This window comes from Tenrec ecaudatus, chromosome 3 (genome assembly GCF_050624435.1).
Source record: "Tenrec ecaudatus isolate mTenEca1 chromosome 3, mTenEca1.hap1, whole genome shotgun sequence".
Lineage (NCBI taxonomy): Eukaryota > Metazoa > Chordata > Mammalia > Afrosoricida > Tenrecidae > Tenrec > Tenrec ecaudatus.
The window spans coordinates 150,319,581-150,343,104 of NC_134532.1; the positions used below are offsets into that span (position 1 = coordinate 150,319,581).

At 39.7% G+C, this 23,524-nt stretch overlaps 1 protein-coding gene across 1 annotated transcript in view; it reads right to left on the reverse strand.

The window, feature by feature from the left end:
- Positions 1–23,524, reverse strand: part of MTHFD2L (methylenetetrahydrofolate dehydrogenase (NADP+ dependent) 2 like) — a 145,433-nt gene that overhangs the window by 8,540 nt on the left and 113,369 nt on the right. Inside the window, exon 6 of the mRNA XM_075544206.1 lies at positions 20,692–20,817. Coding sequence (XP_075400321.1) covers positions 20,692–20,817 — 126 coding nt within the window. The remainder of the gene's footprint in view (positions 1–20,691; positions 20,818–23,524) is intronic.

The following is a 23,524-nucleotide window of genomic DNA, read 5'->3' on the forward strand; positions in this document are numbered from 1 at the left end:
TCAACAAATCAGGAAGAGAAGAGAAATTCCTCAACATAATAAAAGCATATATGAAAAACCAACAGTCAACATCACTCTCCATGGGAAACTTGAAACATTTCCACTGAAAAAAGGGAACAAACAAGGATGGCCCCTATCATCACTCTTATTTAACATCATGTTGGAAGTCTTAGTAAAGCCATCAGACAACAAAAAGTAATCAAGGGAATACAAAAAAGCAAAGAATAAATGAAACTCTCACTATTTGGAGATGACATGATCTTATATACAGAAAACCAAACAATCTATGCAAAAAAGTTACTGGAAACAATCAGGAGATTCAGTAAGCAAGCAGAATACAAAATTAACAATCAGAAATCAATCAATTCCTGCATACGAGTGAAGTGAACTACAAAAATACATTAAGAGAACAATACCATGAACAATACCACACAAAAGATGAAATACTTAGGAATAAACCTAACTAAAGAAACAAAAGACCTATACAGAGAAAACTACAGAACATTACTATAAGAAACCAAAATAGATCTACATAAATTAAAGAATATCCCATGTTCATGGATAGGCAGACTTAATATTGTGAAAATGTCAACACTACTTAAACCAATCTGTAGACGAAATTAAATCCAAATCCAAATATCAAATATATTCTTTAAAGAAATGGAAAAAACTAATTACCAATTTCATATGGGTAGGCAAAAGACCCAGGATAAACAAAGAACTTCTTAAAAAGAAGAACCAAGTAGATGTCTCACTCTACTTGACCTGAAAATCTACTACATAGCCACAGTAGTCAAAACAGCCTGGTACTGGTACTTTGAGAGATGTATAGACCAATGGATCAGAACAGAAAACCCAGACACAAATGCATCAACCTATAGGAAACTAATCTTCAACAAAGGATGTAGAAATACACAAGGGGACAAAGACAGTCCCTTCAAAAATGGTGCTGGAAAAATTGGATTCTCATGTGGAGAAGAATGAAGTAAGGCCCATATCTTTCCCCATGCACAAGCACAACTGAAGATTGAGTAAAGATATAAATATAAACCCCAGAGCTATCAGGCTCACCCATGATAAAGCTGGAACAAACCCAGGGGTCCGATTTCCCGGCATACACAGACTACCTAGTCTAATGAAGGAGGCACACAGGGGAGGACAAGATAGATGACTGGGACATTCTGAAATTACACCACTTATATACATCAAAGGACTTCATCAGTAGAATAAAACAAGAGCCCACATATTGGGAAAATAATTTTACCAACACATTGGACAAAGGTCTAATTACCAAAATATACAGAAATTTTTAAATGGGGAAAATATAAATAGGTAAGTCACCAAAAATGAAGCACAATTGGCTAACAAACATGAAAAAATTGCTCGTGATCACTAGTTATCCATGAGATATAAATTAAAACCACAACGAGATAGCAATATAACAGTGCTAGCCCAATTCAGAAAAACAGCAAATGCTGGAGAGGTTGTGGAAAGAATGGAACCTGCATAAACTGTAGGCGGACTTGTTAACACCTACAACTAGTGTGGGAAATAATGTGAGGACACTTAAACTGGGGATGGAAATCCCACATGATCCACTGTCAGGCATATACATCAGATGAGATACAATATGAGTGAATATATCTGTTATTCTGGGTAGACTAGAGAAACAAATTCATAGAGACTCATCTGTGAATAAGAAATATGTTTATAGACAAGAACAGTTGAATATTGAGAAAACATCCCGACCCAGTCCAGATTAAGTCCATAAATCTGATATTAGCCCATCTATCTGATACCAATCTATAAAGTCCTCTTCAGACTCATGTAACACGTGCAATGTTGCCGAATGCAGGAAGAGCACAGGCCAGTGGGTGCAAAGTCTTGCGGATCTAATGGTGGTAGAAGCATCTCAACACTGGCAGGATCTCTACGTGGCTCTTCCAATTCCAGGCACAGGTTCTATCAGCATGTGTCTTGTCAGTAGAGCGTCTCCGAGAGAGTGAGCAGAGAGAGATGTGTCTCCCGCCTCCAAGGAGGAAAATGCAGGAGTTCCTAGAATTCTCAGGAGAAGGCCATACCCACACAGAGACCTCATTGGTTATATCTTGATTGACAGGCCAGACTCCACAGCTTCCCTCATAATTCTCTCAAATTGACACCAGATTGTGTTATTACCATAGTATCCTCTCTTATGTTTATAGTAGTACAATTCACAATAGCAAGAAGCTGGAAGCAGCCCTAATGCCCCACAGAGGAAGAATGGATAAAGAGACTATGATAGATACACACAATGGAATACTATGCATCCCTAAAAAACAGTGATGAGAACATGAACCATGGAAGGACTTGGAAGCCTTTGTGGTGAGTGAAGTCACGCAATCACAAGAGGGCAAATATAGTATGAGTTCATTACTATAAGGAGAAACACTCGTTAAATAAATCTAAGAGATCAATTCCCAAACAAAGGGGTATAAAGTCTGCCTACAGGCCTGAATCATACATCACCTCCCTTATATGCTCCTTGTGAGAACCACCTCAAAAGAGGAGACTTCACATCAGCAGGGTTACTCCTTCCAGAAGAGGGAAAAGCAAGACAACCATGTGCTCAATGCCATGCAACACTGAGACAGGTGTGGACAAATCACAGGCCCCCCACAGGAATGAGAGGAGAAACCCACTAGAAAATCAGGTGAAGACCAGGGGAGGGGAGCATCTACATTTTAGAGGAGACACTGATAATTCTGTTGGTGGGTATGGTGGGTAAACGGGGGAGGAGAACCTCATCTCAGGAAGGGATGCTAAGCAATAATTTTAGGGATCCTCAGAGGAGAATAAACCTGGCTCTATGTTTCTGGATAGACAGTTTTGAATAAGGTTCTAACCAACCCCCCATGAACCATGCCATGGACTAAGCACTACAATGACCTTAGATGCTGGCCTCACAGGGAGCGTGGCATATCCCACTAAAGGCCACACAGAAGGACTTGACATGAATGCCTGACTGAATGAACTGACCCATACCTCAAAACTACCTTGAACTTAGGACTAAAATTCCCTGATGGGAGAGGAAGCAAAGATGATCACCCCAAGATTGTGGAAATGGCAGTGGGATCCCGGGCTTAGTGGGCATCCAATGAAAGAGGCCCCAGAATCACTGTGTAGTTTGCATTAATATGGCAGGTATTAATCTGAGAGGCAAGGACCTGGCCTTGTAAGAAACATTACAGTAAAATTTCCGCTAGCAGCAACCCCGATGCTCAATGTAAACAGAGACCAATCAATCTGAAGAAAGCAACAACTCATGGACTTCAGTGTGCAGTTGGACTATACTTGAATAAACTCCGCAACAGTATCAACACTACCTTAAATGCTATGCCATTGGATGCCTTACTGATGTTATCAATGCAATCAGCTATACCCCAGAGGGATGATTGGCAATGTTTTCTTTATTTGTGTGCTTTTGTTTTCTGTTGTTGTTCTTGTGAGCTTTTGTCTATGTTGTAATATGACCACCAAAGTAAATGAGTCTTCATAACCTGTGGAAAAACAGATAAATCCTGCGTTCCCACTTAACTCTAGCCCAATTCAAGAACAGTTTTCTAGCATGCATCTGTTGGATACTGACCTTCATGAAATGACCACTGAAGATAAGGGTGCTACAACCAAGTGTGGTGAAGAAAACAGATAGTGCCCAGCTATTAATTGATGTAATGCCTGGTGTCTTAAAGGCATGTATGCAAATAAGCAGCCATCTAAGTGAGTTGTCAACTAAGCCTACATGAAAGAAGCACACCAGCTGATGTGATCCAAAGATGATGCTAACAAAATCTAAATATGATGAAGGGAAGAGAATCAGATGTTAAATTGAGAACACCTGACTTGTAGAAGGCTGTGAGCCCCTGTGAGCTCCAAATCCACCAGCAGAGTATCTGGTCAAATCCCCTCGGGCCACAAGTGAGGGATTGAACACCTTTACTATCAGACAGAGATTACTGTAAACTTGATTATGGTGGATCGGGTGATAGTATAATATGACACATGATCAGTAGACCTTCCTCTTGACCTAACCTGAATCTGTTCTAGTCTGAAATATTTCCTACTTGTTCCAAGACAGAAATTTTTGCTCTGGCTTTTTAAATATTGTTGGTGGTCTTCCCTTTCTTACTCTTTATTTTTATTTTCACCTTTTATATTATTGTTTCTTCCTTCTGTTTCATTTTGTTTTTAATGTTTCTGTTAGATTTTCCAGTTTATGCAGCACAGGAGTGGATGCATAGAGGTAATAACTGATGCAATGGTTCATTGTGTATGGGAAGTGGGAAGGAGGAGGGAAATTGTGGAGCAAACAATGAATGCAGGAGGAGGGAGAGAGCACTAGAACTGATTTTGATGATGTATATACAACTCTTTTTAAGTGACTTAACTAGGGAAGTGTATGATATGTGAATTTTATATCAAGAAAACTACTAAAATAAAGAAGAAAGAAACCAGAGTTGATCAATGGTTACCAATAGATGAAGGAAGAAGAGTTTTTGCTTAGTGGCATTGAGTTTATGTTAATGGTGGTAGAATAATTTGGACAAAGATATCAATTAAGAGTTGTACAACAAGAAGAGTATAATAAATGGCTCTGAATTATACATGTAGAAGTTATTGAAATGGAGAATGTTTTGCTGTGTATATTTTTGCCACAATTAAAAAAATAATTACACTAATAACAATGAGTTCAAGAAAGAAAATGTTCTAAAATTGATTGTGGCAATAATTGTATAACTCTTCTTGATATTATGAAACTATTGAATTGTATGATATATGGATAAAGTGCTAATAAAATTATTTTTCTAAGTACTGTGGCTTAGGTCATATACACGCTAGTCTTCAAAGCAACCTCCTTTCTTTCCAACACTTTCAAGAGGTTTTTTACAGATTTACCAAATGCAATGCATCTTTTGATCTCTTGACTGCGGCTTCCATAAAGATTCAGAGTGGATCCAAGCAATATTAAATCATTGACAATATCAATCTTTTCTCCATTTATCATTTTAACTACTAGTTCAAGAGTGAGGATTTTGGTCTTCCTTACACTGAGTTGTAGTTAATACTGAAGGCTGCAATCCGTGACCTTCATCAGCAAGTGCTTCAAATTCTTTTCACTTTGAGCAAGTGAAGTCATGCCATCTACATATTAATAAGCCGTCCTTCAACCTGTTGATTCAGTCTTTTTCCAATCCAGCTTCTCTGATTATTTGTTCAACCCCCAGATTGAAGAATTATGGTGAGAGGATTCAACTTTGATGCACACCCGTCCCAAGTTTAAATCATGCTTTGAACCCTCATTATGCTTGCACAATTGCCTCTTGATACATGCATAAATTCTGAACGAGCACAATAAGGTGTTCTTGAATTTCCATTCTTCTCAAGTTTATGCTTAGTTTTCATCCATGCTGTTTACTACCTTTGTGTAAGCAAAAAACACAAGTAAACATCTTTCTGGTTCTCTCTGCTTTCAGCCAAGATTCATCTGACATTGGCAAGGAAATCCATGTTCCTCATCTCCTTTTGAATTTGGCCTTAGCCTCTGACAGCTTTCATCAGTATACTGCTGCAGCCATCGTTGGATGATTTTTAGCAAAATTTGTGCTTGCTTATGATATCATCGATACTGTTCTATAGTTTCAGCAGGGTCACCTTTCTTTGGTATGAGTACAAATATGAATCTCTTCCAGTCAGTTGCCAAGTAGTTGTCTTCCAAATTTCCTGGCATAGATGAATAAGTACTTCCAGTACTTCATCGGCTTGTTGAAACATTTCAATTGATATTTCATCAATTTCTAGAGCCTGGTTTTTGGCTAATGTTTTCAATGCAGCTTGAACTTCTTCATTCTGGACCATCGGTTCTTGCTCATAGGCTGCCTTCTGAAATGGTGGAATGTTGACTAAGTCCTTTCATACAGCGACTCTGTCTCTGGATGTTTCCTGTTTTATTCACTATTTTTCCCAAGTATTTTTTTCAGTATCGCAACTTGAATTTCTTTCAGCCAAGCATGTTCCTCATTTTTGTTTTCTAACTCTAGGTCTTTGGACATCTTCTTCTAATATTTGACTTTGTCTTCTAGAGTTTCCCATTGAAATTTTCTGTTTAGCCCTTTTACTCCATTTCTCCCATTTGCCTTAGCTAATCTATGATTAAGAGCAAGTTTTAGAGTCTCTTCTGATATCCACACTGATCTTTTCTTTCCTGTCTTTTTCATGACCTTTTGCTTTCTTTATGTATGATGTTTCTGATGTCATTGTACAGCTAATCAGGTCTTCTGTCATTAGTGCAAATATGCTCTTGGGATGTTTTCAAATTTCAAGTAGTATAGATTCAGGGTCATATTTTGGCTTTTCTGAACTTGTTCCAAGTTTCTTCACCTTTAACCTAAATGAATATGTAAGCAATTGATGATCTGTTACACAGGCACCCCCAGCCTGATTCCAGCTGCTGACGCTGAGCTTCTCCAAGGTGTCTTCTTAAAGATGTACTCAATTTGATTTCCATCTAAAGAAATTCATGTGTGTATTCAACTTTTGTGTTGTTGTTAAAGAAAGGTGATTGTGATGAATAAGTTGGTCTTGCAAAGTTTTATAATGTGATCACCAGCTTTGTTTCTACCATCAAGACTGTATTTTCCAACTACTGTTCCTTCTTTGTTTCCAACTTTTCCAATCACCAATAATTATCAATGCATCTTGATTGCATATTTTTAAAATCATTTTATTTGGGGCTCATACAATTCTTATCACAATCCATAATACATCCATTGTGTCAAGCACATTTGTACATTTGTTGCCATCATCATTTTCAAAATGTTTTCTTTCTACTTGAACCCTTGATATCAGTTCCTCATTTTTCGCCCTACCTCCCCACTCCCCCTTCCCTCATGAACCCTTGGTAATTTATAAATTATTATTTTGTCATATCTTACACTATCCGACGTCTCCTTCACCACTTTTCTGTTGTCCATCCCCCAGGGAGGAGGATATATGTAGATCCTTATGATCAGTTCTCCCTTCCTACCCCACCTTCCCGCCACCCCCAGTATAGCCACTCTCACCACTGGTCCTGCAGGAGTCATCTGTCCTGGATTCTCTGTGTTTCCAGTTCCTATCTGTACCAATGTACATCCTCTGGTCTAGCCAGATTTGTAAGGTAAAATTGGGATCATGATAATGGGGAGAGGAAGCATTTAAAAACTAGAGGAAAGTTGTATGTTTCATCATTGCTACACTGCATCCTGACTGGCTCATCTCCTCCCCATGACCCTTTTGTAAGGGGTGTCCAATTGCCTATAGATAGGTTTTGGGTCTCCACTCTGAACCCACCCTCCTTTACAATGATAAGAATTTTTGTTCTTTGATGACTAATACCTGATCCCTTCGACGCCTCGTGGTCACACAGGCTGGTGTGCTTCTTCTATGTGGGTTCTGTTGCTTCTAAGCTAGATAGCTGCTTGTTTACCTGCAAGCCTTTAAGACCCCAGATCTATATTTTTTGATAGCTGGGCACCCTCAGCTTTCTTGCCCACATTTTCTTATGCACACATTTGTCTTCAGTGATCGTGTCGTGGAGGTGTGTATCGTGGAATTCCAATTTAATAGAACAAAGTGATCTTGCATTAAAGAAATACTTGAGTGGAGATCTAATGTCCATCTGCTGCCTTACTACCAAACCTATAAATATATGAACACAGATCTATTTCCCCACCATCCTATATAAACATATTTACATATGTGCATGCCTGTATTTAGACCTCTATAAGTACCCTTTGCCTCCTAGCTCATTCCTCTATTTCCTTTTAATTTCCTCTTGTCCCATTATCATGCTCACCTTCATTTGGGTATCAGTAATTTATTTCGCTTACATTGCATATTTGATCAATTTATGACTAAAGTCATTGGTTGAAGTCTTCAATTTCTTCACCAGCAGCTTTTGTGTTTGGTGCTTGAATTTGAATAATACTTCCATTGATTAGATTCCCCTGCATGTGCTGAGATATCATCCTATCACAGACAGAATTGTACTTCAAGAGAGATGTTGAAATGTTCTTTTATATGATGAATGCAAGGACATTCCTCTCGATTATTTCACTAACTAAATATAGTAAGAAAGCCATATGCTTTTAGGAAAAATGGCTAATACCAGTCCATTTCAGTTCACTAAGAGGATATCAATTTTTATGTACTTTATTTCATTTTTAATAACTTTCAATTTTACTAGATTAATACTGCATACATTTCAAATCGCAAGTTTTAGATTTTTACCATTTCTTCTAATTTTGAACTTCACCCATCAGCAAAGGAAGATCCCAAAGGCTTTCCTCCCACTAGCTTTACACCATTAATGTCATTATGATCAACTTTCCTTTGAGAAGGCAGCTCTTCCTCAGTCATATTTTGAGTACCTTCCATCCTGATGGGCTTGTCTTTTGGCACGAGATGAACCAGAGAACTAAAAGGAAAGCTAAATGAAAACACAGGTGGAGACTGGACCGCTGTATCCACAAGACAAGAAGTGTCGAAGGTTGTCAACAACCATTAGAAGCTAGGAGAAATGCAGGCAATGGATTCCTGACTAACATCTTGAGTTTTGCTTTGTTTCAGAACTGTGAGAAAATTAACTTTTGTTGTTTTAAGCCATTGGTTCTCAACCTTCCTAATGCAGTGGCCCTTTAATACAGTTCCTCATGTTGTGGCAACCCCCAACCATAAAATTATTTTCATTGTTACTTCATAACTGTAATTTTGCTACTGTTATGAATCAGGAAACCCCTGTGAAAGGGTCATTAGATCCCCCAAAGGGGTTACGACTCACAGGTTGAGAACCGCTGTTTGAAGCCATTAAAGAAAACAAACAAACAAACAGAATTAAATGATTGCCACTTATTTGATTCTAACGCTATAGGACAGGATAGAACTGCCCCTGTGGGTTTCTGAAACTGTAGCTCTTTCTCCCACTGAGCAGCTGTTGACACTGTAGTTAGTTAGCAGCCCCATGCGTAACCCCCATAGCACTAGGCTTGTTCTGTTTGTAGAAATTTGTTATGGCGACACTAGCATTGCGATGCAAGTCCTAGTCAGTGCACTTTGTACATGTGGCTATGATGCTGAACAAGTTTCAGCAAATCTTTCGGACTAAGAAGCGACTAAGAAGAGCAACCTGTCAATCTAATTCCAAAAAATGTAGCTAATAAAATTATTTGGATTTTGAGGCTCGCACAGAGCTGGAAAATATTTTCACTTTTTGTACATGAAGTCACCAAAAGTTGACAGGAACTCAACAGCAGCTAGCACTGGGAAATGAGTGCAGTCTCTTTTCCTCAAAGTCCAGTCCAGACTACTTGACGTGAATGCCGTAGGGCAGGACTCTGCTGACACTTTGAATTTTGGCACTAACTTTCAGAATTATGAGACAATAGATGCCTACTCTTTTAAGCCACCTAGTGTTGTATTGGTAACAGCAGCCTTAGGGAGCTGATTGTTGCTGTTGTGTGGTCTAATCAGATTCAATTTATAGGAACTCTTTGTACAACAGAATGAAACATTGCCCAGTGCTTTACTATCCTAATAATCACCGCCATTTGTGAGTCCATAGTTACAGTGACAGGGTCCACCTATCTCATGGAAAAGCTGCCCTTCTCTAGAAACTGGTTTCTCCCAATTGGCTTGTTCTTGTTGTTAAGTGCCATCAAGTACATTCCAACTCATTGTGACCCTATGCAGCAAAAGAGAATGAAACACGGTATGGTCCTGTGCCTCCTGTGCCCGAACCAATAGTTACAGCTACAGTGTCAATCCATCTTATTGGGAGCCTTCCTATTTTTCACTACCCGTCTACTTCATCAAGCATGATGCCCTTCCCCAGGGACTGGTCTCTCCTGACAGTATGTTTTAAGTACATAAGATGAAGTCTTGCCATCCTTGATTCTAAAGAGCATTCCTGCCATATGTCTTTCAAGATAGATTTGGTATTCCAAGTAATCCTCCCAATTACATGACCAAAGTACACTACATGAGACGAAGTCTCAGTAAACTCATTTCCAAGGAATATTCTGTATGTACATATCTGCGATAGGTTTATTGTGCCAACTAGGACAATAGGAACATGTGGGTGGAGTTTAAACAGGTCACAGTTTGATAGGCAGACAACTGAAATAAATAAAGACAGCTGGCATCCCATCTTCCTCTTGCTCCCTGGTGATCAGAATAGTGTGCTGCTGATTTAGCTAGTTCTCTACTTTAACCTGTGTGCTACACTACCTGTAGGACAAGCCAACCCATGGATAACATTGCTACAGTGTGAAGCTCCTTTGAGATCTGCTTCACCATGCTGCTGGTGTGTACATTGCTTGAGCTTGAGCATGGTAGATCCTGTTTCCATGCTTGAGTTCTAGAACCCATCAGGGACGGCTTCATAAGCTCCTGAGCTACTGATTGTTGCTGACTCACCCTGCTGCCTACAGGCAGACTCTTCCTGCCTTGCCTGAGGGAAGACTCCACTGTCTGCTTCCTTGACCTTGGATGCTGCATCCTACATTAGTCAAGGACTTCCAGTATATTAATTATTCCATGAAAGTGAGTTTAACTGAGTCCTCTGTATTGCTGTGTGGACTAATAAGCTGTTACATTCCTACTGGCTGTATAAACCTACATATATACATTCTTAAGTGTCCTGGTTTGTTTCTCTAGAGAACCCTGCCTAACACAGTATCCAAAGAAGGCGTGTTTGTTCTTTCGATGTCCCTGGTATAATTAATATTCTTCATCAATATCATGATTCAAATACATCAATTATTCTCCACGCTTTCTTATTCAATGTTTATCTTTCACATATATATGCCCATGGCTTGCATTAGCCACACTTTACTTCTCACAGTGGCATTATTGCTTTTGAAAGTTCAGAGACACTTTGCAATCAATTTTTCCAAAGCAATGCATATTTGACTGCCTTATGGTTGCTCTCCTAAGTGTTGAGTGTCAGTGTAAGTAAAGGGAAGTTCATTACAACCTCAGTCTTTCCCCTACTTATCTTGATGTTTCCTATTATTCCCGTTGTGCAGTTGTTTATGTTTTATTTATATCGAGGCTTAATTTATGCTGAGGTCTTCGTGAAATGAATAAATATGGGAGTAAACTCAGGTTTATATGGAAATATCTCAGAGGGAAGGACAATTAGACATGAAGGTCAGGGAAAGATGACAGAAAGCATCAATGTTTGTTGGATAAAAGCATCCATATCTGATGGATATCTGGAGTGAAAATGAGGAAGCAGCAGCAATGCAGACATAGAGGACAGTAGAATGTGGACCTATGATGCTAGGGCTTGATGATAATGATGTATGGACGAACCAAAAGGAGTTTATTATGACTAATATGAAGGTGAAAAAAACAATAGAAAGAAATGAGACTATAAAAGTGGTCAGAGGCTAGATGAACTCTGAGGTGAGGGATCAGGACATTAAGGTTGGGTAATAAATGCTAACTGTAGTTACAGGGCTCAAGAAGAATGAACTTCCAAGAAAGTCATTTGTGAATTCACTTGGTTATTTGTATATTTAGGAATAGTCCGTTTTTAGGATGAAAAGTTATAGACAAAAATGCATTCTAATAAATTCCTTTTACAAGAAAATTAAAGGATAAATTCAATTTGTATCTCTACAGTTTCAGTTAAATCATTACCTAAGACAGGTCTTTATAACCTGAAGTCTTTATCAAATCTGATGTGTTACCCTTTCTCTACGTGGCAGGTGGTTATTTCCTTAGATATGGCTCAGTCTGTTAAGTGAAGGACTAACACAGTCTTGGCTTTCCATCAGCAGTTAAGGAGAAGGGTTATTTCATCATAAGCTGTGGGATAATGATTGGGATGATGGAAGGAACTAGCTGACCATGTCGATTGTGTGTCTCAAAAAATACAAGGGTGACAGACATGTGGTCACAGGGTGTGGAAAGATTACTCATGGATACTAACAGCAGCCTATGGGACATTAAGTTGCTCTTTCATGACTTAAGGATAAAAGAGAAAGTGTGTAATAATTTACTATTTGGCACTGACAACCCAGGGTGTCTCCTGTTTGTGTTTCAGTACTGACTCTAGAAACATTATGTTCCCAGGCTCTAAAATGTCCTCACTGTTTGGAAATAGTAAATTTTTGCTTCCATTCATTATAATCCCTTCAAGTGATCCGAAATAAAGGGCTATGTAGGTGCACTTAGAATTAATCTTGCTCAGTCAGTTTGAAAATGTCTATTCTGCACAATTCAAAGAATACATTTGCCTAACAAAAATCTATTCTGGAATGAACAGGAGAGAGGGGAAAGGGATAAAAGTGACTCCTCATTTGTGGCAAGGCATCAGGAGGAAAAAACCATTGCTCCGCTCATCTGAATATCACCTTCCTAGTACACATGCCAAATTGTCTAAATTCACTGCCTGGAGAATTTTCCCATGCTTCCAAACGCAGGCCAGTTAGTCATGGCCTGGCAAGCAAGTCCACTCTGATGAAGGGGCGATCAGCTTTGGGTAAATGCAGTACAGGAATAACAACCGGAAAAACCTGAATGACATAGAACTAGAGAAAGAGTATGACTCAGTAGATACTATAGAAACCACTCCACTTTCTCATATGGTTGATGTAAATGTGAAGCTTAAAAGCCTAATTGTCCAGCAAGAGTAAAGGGATCCCTGACATGGGAATCACTCACCAAAATAGAAAGGAATCAGCTGCCCCGGGCGATTTACTGTGCTTTCCTCTGCACATATCTGGCTCCCTGGTTCCTCGCGTGTCTATGTGCTTTCTACAGATGTTAAGACATTTATTATCAGGACTGCTTGTGAGGCAGTCAACAGGATAGATAGACAGGTTTACTGTACCAATGGGGTTCATTTCCATACAAATTATGTTGGCTTCATTAGGTTGAGGAAGGGCCGGGTTAAGGCATGTAAGGACTGCTTCTGCTTCCTCACACATTTGCGTGAATATGAAAGCTATACAAATTAGATATATGCATAGATGCTTTTGTAAATTGTCCATAATATAACTTCTTTTTAAATGCAATTTGATCACCCTTCCTCACCCAACTGGTCATGTTGGATTCAGTTGCATGTTGGGTGAATAGAACAAGAGTTAGACTTGAGAGCCCTACGTGCCTCTTGTAGAAAGAAATTGTAGACTCCCAAGAGACTCAGAGATAGAAAGTTTCAATTACACACAAAGTGATTTTATGTCTCCTTGTTGTGGTTTTCAGGTGCTGTTGAGTAGGTTCCAACTCATAGCAACCCTGTGCCATTCTCACAATCATTCTTATTTTTGAGCCCATCAATACAGTCACTGTGTCAACCTGTCTCAATGAAAGCCTGACTCTTGTCTGCTGCCCCTCTCCTATTGTTCCAAGCCTGATTCTAGAGGCTAGCCTCTCCTGACAAAACATCTCGCCGTCCTTGCCTTTTAGGAACATTCTGGCTGTATTTCTTCCAAGAAAGATCTATTGGGTTTTTGAGTAGTCCATGGTACTTTCAATATCCTTCACCAACCCCATAATTCAAATAAAATCACAGTGATGAATTAAATAAGCCAGATGAGACCTGTCAAAGGAGTTTAGAGAAGATGAGAATAAACACGTGTGTTTTAAAGTTGATTCATTGAACAGTTGAGTGAAGAATAGATTTGACCTGGAGGGAGCAATGGCCAGAAAAGGAATGATGATAATATTTTGGAACCTAATGGTGAAGATACGTATGTGCACATTAGTCCTGCTGTGGACATGGAGACAGAGGTGAATAATGGGTACGCACACACACGCATGCACACACACATGCACGCACACTGTCTCTGGAAAACAAGTTATGTTGTCTGCCAGGCATTATGTTCAGTAATTACATGACCATTACTTCAGAACAACTTTCTAAGACAGTTATTACCTCAGTTTTTCAAGATGATAACATTGAGACTTAGGGAGGAGAAGAAGTAATTTGCTGTAGATTATAATTGTTTTAAGCCACCAATCTAGGATTCCAATCTACATAAACCTAACTCCAAGTGTGGTAGATATATAATCATTTGTCAGTTTGAGGATTAAGAGTGTAGGGGTGGAGTCTAGCTTGTCAATCGGATCATAGACAATGAGATCTCTGTGTGGGCCTGGCCTTCTCCTGAGAATCCTGGGAAATCCGGTACTTCCTCCTTGGAGGTGAGAGACTCTTTACTCACACCGTGGAAGACATAGTAGCTGACAAGACACATGGACCCTCCCTGATGCAGGACCCCAGACAGAGCTGAGATGTTTCCAATGACACTGGATCCAAAGACTTCTACCCACTGGCCTGTGATCTTCTACATTCCGCATCATTATATGTGTTCATGAGTCTGAAGAAGACTTTATAGATTGGTATCAGACATATGAGCTAATATTGGACTAATCTGGACTGGGCTGGGATGTTTTCTCAATGTTCAATTACTCTTGTATATAAATCTCTTTCATATACAATATGTGTGTCAATGGATTTGTTTCTCTAGTCTACCCAGACTAACACACCAAGGTATAGTCCCTTTATGCCAGGTTGTACATAGTATATAAATAACATGCGTAGACATCTAAATAAGGCATCAACTAAGGCCACATGGAAGAAGCACACGGTTTCTTCCATTAGCTTTAGATACTCTATGTTCAAGAGCAAGATTCTGAGTCCTTTTGAAATCTACTTGATCTTTTCTCTCTTTCTTATATCTTCATGACTTTTTCTATCTTTGTGTTTAATGTACTTGATATCCACAGCTCATCAGGTCGTCTGCCAGCATTCAATGTGTCTCATCTGTTCTGAATAAACTTTCTAAGTCCAGGAAGAATATACTCAAGATCCTTTGTAGGATTTTGTGAGCTTTAAAAAAAAAAAAGTCCTCTATATCAGCCTGAACGTAAATAAAAGCAATTGATAGTTTGCTTCACATGTAGCCCCTGACTTCATTTTGGCAGCTGATATTGAACTTCTCCATTATCTTTCCCCACAAATGTAGCTGATTTGATTCCTATGTATTTCATCTAGTAAGATCCATGTGTATGATTGCTGAAGAAAGGTATTTCAATGAAGTCATTGATCTCGCAAAATCTGTCAGGAGACTTCCAGCTTTGTTTTTAATCACAAGGTCCTATTTCCCAACTATGATTCCTTCCCCTTTCTTTCCAACTTTTGCATTCCTATAAAAAAATCATCAATGCATCTTGATTACATGTTTGATCAATATCAGACTAAAGAAATTGGTGGAATCCTTCAATTTCTCCATTACTAACTTTAGAGGATGGTAAGGAAATTTGAATAATAGTTATATTAAGTGAACTTTATTGTATATGTATAGATGTTACTTGATCTCCCTGTTGTGTCACCTGCTGTCAGTGGACTATGGATAGTGGATTATTTTGGCTGATTTAGGTTGTGCATCCACCAGGTTGTGCCTTTGATGTCTCATTTCTGCTTCTACAGCCTGCTTCCAGTTCATCAGCTTCCATGAGTCAGGTGAAGCCTAACTTGAAGCAAATTGTACTTACCTATTTCTACAGAAAGCCATTTCTTGATATAAATATCTTTTTATATACAGCACATACAAGCATCACTAATTTTGTTTCTCTAGACATCCAAGCCTAACACACATAAGAATCCAAGAAGGAGGGAGAAAAGGAAGTAAAGCAGAGGTAAATACTATTAGATACATAATCCTGCCATAAAAACAATCTATCAGTGAATGCATGCATAGCCAATATGAAAGCTGAACAGGCATGGGAAAGACAGTCAGATTATACTCATGAATATCTGTAGATTTGACAGAGAATATTTCAACACATATACTTACTTATGGTATAAATATATCCATGAACATGGCAGGCCATACAAGGAATAAAGTTATGAAAACTCTTTACCCATAATCAAAATCCTTGAGGGATTGAGTTACAAGGCTTGGGATTCAGGACCAGAGGATTAAGGAGATAAAGGTTACTTTCCATAATATAATCCATAATTTCTTCCAACCCAGAGTAAAAATAAGGGAAGAAAATCAAATATGTACAGAAACAATTAGTCCAGTGGACTAATAGACTACATGAACCTCAGCTTCACGACCCTGGGACCGGCACACCTAGTTGGTTACCAGTCTGCTTACCAATGCCAATTGCTCTGAAAGAAATCACATGAGAAGTCCCTGGAAATAGAGTGGGAGGAAAATGTGGAACAAAACTAAGAAACCATATTGAAGATCAGACTTATCCATTGGTTAGGGACTTAAGGAAACTCCATCATACTTTAGTCAGTTTGTTGCCTCAAATTTTAGCCAAACAGTAGAGGGGGCTCTAAAGTGAACAATAAAGCATCTGGGGACTTAAAGGCTTGAAAGTAAACAAGCAGCCATCTAGTCCAGAAGCAACAAAGTCCACATGGAAGCAGCACGCCAGCCTGTGTGATCATGAAGGGCCGAGGGCACCAGGTTTCAAGCAACAAAGGCGGTGGGGGAGGGGATCATATCATCGTTTGCTCTACCTGATTTTAGCATGTACCATACGGCCAAAGTCGTTAAAACAGTGTGGTACTGGCATAATGACAGATATTCAGACCAATGGAAAGAGCTGGAGACACAGAAATAAAAATATCAGCATACAGGCAACTGATCTTTGATTATGGCCCAAAAAATGGTGAATGGGAAGCAGATGCCATCTTTAATAAATGGTGCTGGAAAAAATGGATATCTACCTGCAGAAAATTGAAGCAAGACCCTTACCTCACTCCATGCACAAGAATAAACTCAATGTGGATCAGATACCTTGAGATATAACCTCAAACAATTAGGGCCATTACTTAGGGAATTGGGACAAACCTGAGAACCTTGGCACAAGGGAAGGATACAAATACAGAGGAGTCACAAATAGACAAGTGGGATATACTGAAGGTAAGACACCTGTGTACATCAAAAGAATTCACCAAGAGAGTAATAAGAGAGTCCACCGACTGGGAAAACATCTTTAGCAAGGAGACATCAGACAGAGGCCTTATTACTAAAATCTACAATATGTTGCAAGCTTACAATAAGAGAAAAACTAGTTGCCCACTGAGGATGTGGGCAAAGGACCTGAACAGAAGTTTCACAGAATCTGAAAGTCCGAATGGCCAATAAACGTATGAGAAAATGTTCCCAATCATTAACCATAAGAGAAATGCAAATCAAAACAGCTATGAGATACCACCTAACACCCTCAAAGATAGCCCAATTTATAAAATCATAAAGCAACAAGTGTTGGAGGGGTATGTATAGCCACTATGGAAACGGATTTGGCGATTTCTCAAACAGATGGAAATTGAGCTACCATATGATCCAGCAATCCCTCTACTGAGCATATACCCAGAAGAGGCAAGAAAAAACCACGGCCAGACATCTGTGCTCCAATGTTCATTGTGGCACAGTTTACAATCGCAAGCAGTTGGAAACAACCCAAATTCCCATCAGCACACAAATGGATGAAAAACTGTGGTACATACATACAATGGAGTACTATACATTGCTAAAAAGCAGTGATGAACACAAGAAGCATATTGGCGCATGGAAAGAACTGGAGGAAATTATGCTAAGTGAAGTAAGCCAAGTACAAAAGGACAAGTATAGCATGAGTCCGCTGAGGTAAGTTTGTTTACATATATAAAGAGAGAACAGAATGGTAAGTGCAAAGGGGCACAAGGAAATAGCTACTGTATACAAAAAATCCAGGGGTGAAGTTCAGGTAAGGGCCAGACCAAATCCAGGGGTACATATGGTAGCCAACTAAAAAGGGGGTGGAGGGAGAAAGGGGGAAAGAAAAAACAGATGTGTGATGGAGGAATAGGGCACTGACCCACCCAAGGGGAGGGTATGTTTGTGTCTCCACAGGAAAAGAGGGACCAGATATAAAGCCAGTGCCAGTGAATGCAATGAGCCAGCAAGGAGTGGGGAACCAGTGGAGGGGCCTGAGGGCTCGGCTCCCATACCAGCTATGTGGACAACTGCCCCTCCCCCCAGAAGAATTTACTTGAGAGGACAGCACTGAAACTGCAGCTAGGGGAGAAAGGCAAGTCTGATCAGAGCAAATGGGAGCAAATGAAGGGGGAGGAAGAGAGAGTGGAGCACATCCTGGCTCCGCAGGCCTGGTGGATGATATCCTGCTCTGAACAGCCAATGGACAGAGTGGACAATATGGCTGATCCCACTACGAAACACGCTATTCCTTGATGGCTCAGAGCCCTAAGGGGGACCACACTGGAGACTCAGTGTTGGGAAAGGATCAGACTGACCCTGTGACAACAAGGCAAACCACTAAGAGTGTGTGGCAGATCAACCATGGGAGCAGAACAGGGAGCCCCTGAGGGAATACACAGGACAGTCTGGGGCCAAATCATAGTACTCCATTGGACCTGACTGAAGGACACGCCTAGAGATTGGACCTTGATCTATTTGGACCAATTTGAAAAATCGGACCTTGATCTATATACAGGTTTTTCTTTCTTTAAAATTTTTTTCTTTTAATTAATTTATTCTTCTATGGGTAATTGGTTTCCTTTTTTGTTGTCATCACTGTGTTCTCACTTATCGCTTGTCTTGCTATGACTTGATTTTTGGTGCATATTATTATCTCTCCAGATCTATCTAGATAAGATAGACTGGATGAATAGTCAGGAGGAGAAAACAACGGGCCAATAGTTCTGGGGGGACATGGGAGAAAGTGAGGAGGGAGTGAGGAGGTACTGCTGACCAACCCAGAGACAGGGGAGCAATAAGTGATCCAAAATCAGTGGCAAGGAGGGTGTGAGAGGCCTGGTAGGGATTCAGCAAGGGCAATGTAACTGAGAGAAATTAGTGAATCCCAAATGAAGGCTGAGCATGATAGTGGGACAAGAGGAAAGTAAAAGGAAATGGAGGAAAGAACTAGGTGACAAAGGGTATTTACAGTGGTCTAAAGAGTGAAATGTACATATGCAAATATATTTATATAAGAGTGTGGGGAAACAGATCTATGTGCATATATTTATTGGTTTAGTATTAAGACAGCAGATGGATATTGGGTCTCCACTCAAGCACTTACTCAATACAAGAACACACTGTTCTATTAAATTGGCATTCCAGGATGCACATCTTCCCAACATGATTGCTGATGAAAAAATGTGCGCATAAGCAAATGTAGTGAAGAAAGCTGATGGTGCCAGGCTATCAAAACATATAGCATCTGGGATCTTAAAGGCCTGAAGGTAAACAAACGGTCTTCTAGCTAAGAAGCATCAAAGCCCACATGGAAGAAGTACACCAGCCTGTCTGACCACAAGGTGTAGAAGGGAACAGTTATCAGACATCAAAGAGCTAAAAATCATATCAGCAGGTGCCCACTTTCCTGATACAAATAATGAAGACAAATGTGTGCATATGCAAATGTGGTGAAGAAAGCTGATGGTGCCCGGCTATCAAGAGACGTAGCATCTGGGGTCTTGGAGGCTCAAAGATAAACAAGTGGCCATCCAGTTCAGAAGCAACAAAGCCCATATGGAAGAAACACATCAGCTTGTGTGACCACAAGCTGTCGAAGGGATCAGGTATCAAGCATCAAGGAACAAAAAATCATATAATTGTTAATGTGAGTGAGTGCAAAATGGATACTCAAAGCCCATTGGTAGCCAACTGGACACCCCCTTACTGGAGGCTTGTGGGGAGGAGATGTGCCAGTCAGGGTGCACGGTAGCAATGATGAAATATATAACATTCCTCTAGTTCTGAAATACTTCCTCCCCCCACTATCATGATCCCAATTCTACCTTACAAATCTGGCTAGACCAGAGGATGTACATTGATACAGATGGCAACTAGAAACACAGGGAATCCAGGACAGATGACTCCTTCAGGACCAGTGGTGAGAGTGGCGATGCCTGGAGGGTGGAGGGAATGTGGGGTAGTAATGGGGAAGTGATTATAAGAATCTACGTATAGCCTCCTCCCTGGGGGGTGGACAGCAGAGAAGAGGGCTGTGTAACATATGACAAAACCATAATAATTTATGAATGATGAAGGGTTCTTGAGGTAGGGGGAAGTGGGGAGGGAGGGGGAAAACGAGCAGCCGATATTAAGGGCTCAAGTAGAAGGCAAATGTTTTGAGAATGATGATGGCAACAAATGTACATATGTTCTTGACGCAATGGATGGATGAATGGATTGTGATAAGAATTGTAAGAGCCCCCAATGAAATGATTTTTTAAATGAGAAAAAATTTGTAGCTTATATTTTTGTTCTCTTTAAAACATGAGTCTAAAATGTAGAAAACTGCCAAGAACTGGAACAGAAATAGAAAATGCCCTAAAATCCCTTCTGGTTCTTTGAATGATTAATTATAGAATATGATAATACTGAAACAACAACAAAAGAAGCACTTTAATAATGTCCAGTTCTACAAAGGCCAGCTCAATTGCCTCACTAAAAAAAAGTTACACTGCAGGGAAGAATAAGCAAGTTAGAGATAGTTTTTCCTCTAAAGAAAAAGTTGATGGTTAATAAGTTAACAATGCCTCGTGAAATAAAAAGGTTTGTTTACTATAAACACATGTAAAGTAGAATCTTTCTGACATATGCATTTATCATAAAAGGTTTAGTTTATTACCTTCAAAGTCTACGTCTCCAATTAATCTCGTCTTCCCAGTCACTGGGTCCTGCACATAGTTGATGCCCACATCAATCACTGCAGCGCCCTCTTTAATCATGTCCGATGTAATCAACTTGGGAATACCTGAAAGCAAATCAATGTTATGAAATAATCTTCATAAGACTTGTACTTTGTCCTTGATCATAATAAAGGTTAATACAGTTACCATTTGTGTTGTTGCTGCTGTTTCTATAATCGAATGTTTCTAGAATTAGGTCAACTATATTTTGAGCAGTTCAGATCAAGTAGAAGAACAAAGGCAATTAAGATTGCATGTAGAGATTTCTACGGACGATATCCAGCAGAATTGCCCTTTCAGAGATAGCTTACCTATTCCATGCAATCTTACACATTTATCTCACAGAAATGTATAAAGTAGAGATGAATCTCTGAGGTAGAGTGGCATGACATTGGAATAAAATCAACTTGAAAAATGGATGCAGAGTGGGTAGATTTTTGGATATTATTGTTTTGTTTTAAAAGATTAAAAAAATTCCAAAATTTACTGGCTCAAAACAACTATGTATTATTATGCTTATGGCTCTTTGATGATTGGACTAGACTTAATAGACTTTGCTTGTGTTTTCCATCTTGTTGGAGTCAGGTAATGACAGAGGCAAGAGTCATCTGGGAACCCTGGTGGCATAATGGTTATGCATTGGGTTGCTAACCTCAAGGTCAGCAGTTTGGAATTACTAGGTGCTCTGTGGGAGAAATTCAGGGATTTTTACTCCTGCAAAGAGTTACAGTCTAGGAAACTTACAGGGACAGTTCTGCCCTGCCTGATTAGGGGCATGTAAGATGGCATGAACTTGATGGGAGTGAGTTTTGAGGATTTTTTTGAGAGCCATCTAAAAATACAACTAGACTGGATATCTAAGATGGTCCCAACATTGGTGTGAATTGACTCTGAGTTGAGATCAAATAGGTTTCTGATTGAACACTGTACGTGTGACCTCCCCATATGGTTTGGGGTTCGTACATCCTGCAGTTTGTTTCTAAAAGTACATGCCCCAAGGAAAGGAAGACAACCTTGGTAGTCTCTAATGGCAAATTATCACTCCTGGCACATTTTATTCAATCTGCATGCTGAGAAAATCATCAGAGAATTTGGATTATAAGAAGAAGCATGCAGCATCAAGAGGGGAAGAAGGCTTATTAGCCCACGAGAGGAAGAGGACACACCTTGCTTACTGAAAGTAAGGCGAATTTGAAGCACTTGCTGATGAAGATCAAGGATTGCAGCCTTCAGTGTGAATTACAACTCAATGTCAAGAAAAGAAAAATCCTTACAACTGGATCAAAAAGAAACATCACGATAAATAAAGAAAAAGTAGAACTTGTCAAGAATTTGGCCTTGCCTGGAGCCACAGTCAATGATCGCGAAAGCAGCAGTAAACAGATGAAACATCGTATTCTATTTGGTCAATCTGTTGCACAGACCTTGTTAATCAGTGTTTCTGAACCTTCCTAATACTGTGACCCTTTCATACAGTTCCTCATGTTGTGGTAACCCCCCACCCCCAACCATAAAATTATTTTTGTTGCTACTTCATAACTGCAATTTTGCTACTGTTATGAATTGGATGACCCCTGTGAAAGGGTCACTGACTCCCAAAGGGATCGGGACCCAAGGGTTGAGAACCACTGTTTTAAAGTAATGAAAAGCAAGGATGTTACTTTGAGGACTAAGGTGTGATTGACTTAAGCCATGGTATTTCCAATTGCCCCATATGCATGTGAAAATTGGACATTGAGGAAGGAAGACAGAAAGAGAATCAATGCATTCGAATTGAAGTGCTGGCAAAGAAAGTTGAAGGTATCATAGACTGTTCTTTTGCTTTTTTGTTTGTTAGCTTATTGGTGTTGCTGCCGTCGACACCATGTTCTCATGTGCCCCACTTTGGTGCTTTTGAAGCTATCCACAATTTTATGTACATATTACTGTATCTGAAGATCCACCTAGATAAGATACGCTGGACAAACAATGTGAGAAGAAAATAATGGGACCAATGGTCCCGGAGGGACATGACAGTGTGGAAGGTAGGGGAAGGGAGGAGGTGTTGGCCAACACAGGGACAAGGGAACAACGAGTGGTTCAAAACCAGTGGAGGGATGGGATAGGAGGACTGGGAGGGAGTGACCAAGGGCAAGGTAACTGAGAGGAATTACTGAAACCAGAATGAAGCCTGAACATGGTAGTGGGACAGGAATAAAGCATAAGTAAATAGAGGAAAGGAGTAGGAGGCAAAGAGCATACATAGAAGCCTACATACAGACATGTACATATGTAAATTAATTTATGATTATGAGGGAAATAGACCTATGTGCATATATTTATAGGTTTAGGAGTAGGGTAGCAGGTGGACATTGGGCCTCTTCATGTGCATTCCCTCATTACAAGAGCATCTTGCTCAGCTAAACGATCATTTCATGATATCCACCTTCCAGACATGATTGTTGAAGACATACGTGTGCATAAGCAAATGTGGTGAAGAAAGCTGATGGTGGCCAGCTATCAAAAGATATAACATCTGGGGTCTTAAAGACTTGAAGGTAAACAAGCGGTCATCTAGCTCAGAAGCAACAAAGCCCACAGAGAAGAAGCACATAAGCCTAAGTGAACATGAGGTGTTGAAGAGATCAGGTAGCAGACACCTAAGAACAAAAATCATCATTGTGTGATCACCTTTCCCACATAAATGCTGAAGATGAATGTGTGCATAAGTAAGTGTGGTGAAGAAAGCTGATGATGCCCGGCTATCGAAAGATATAGTGTCTGTCTGGGGAC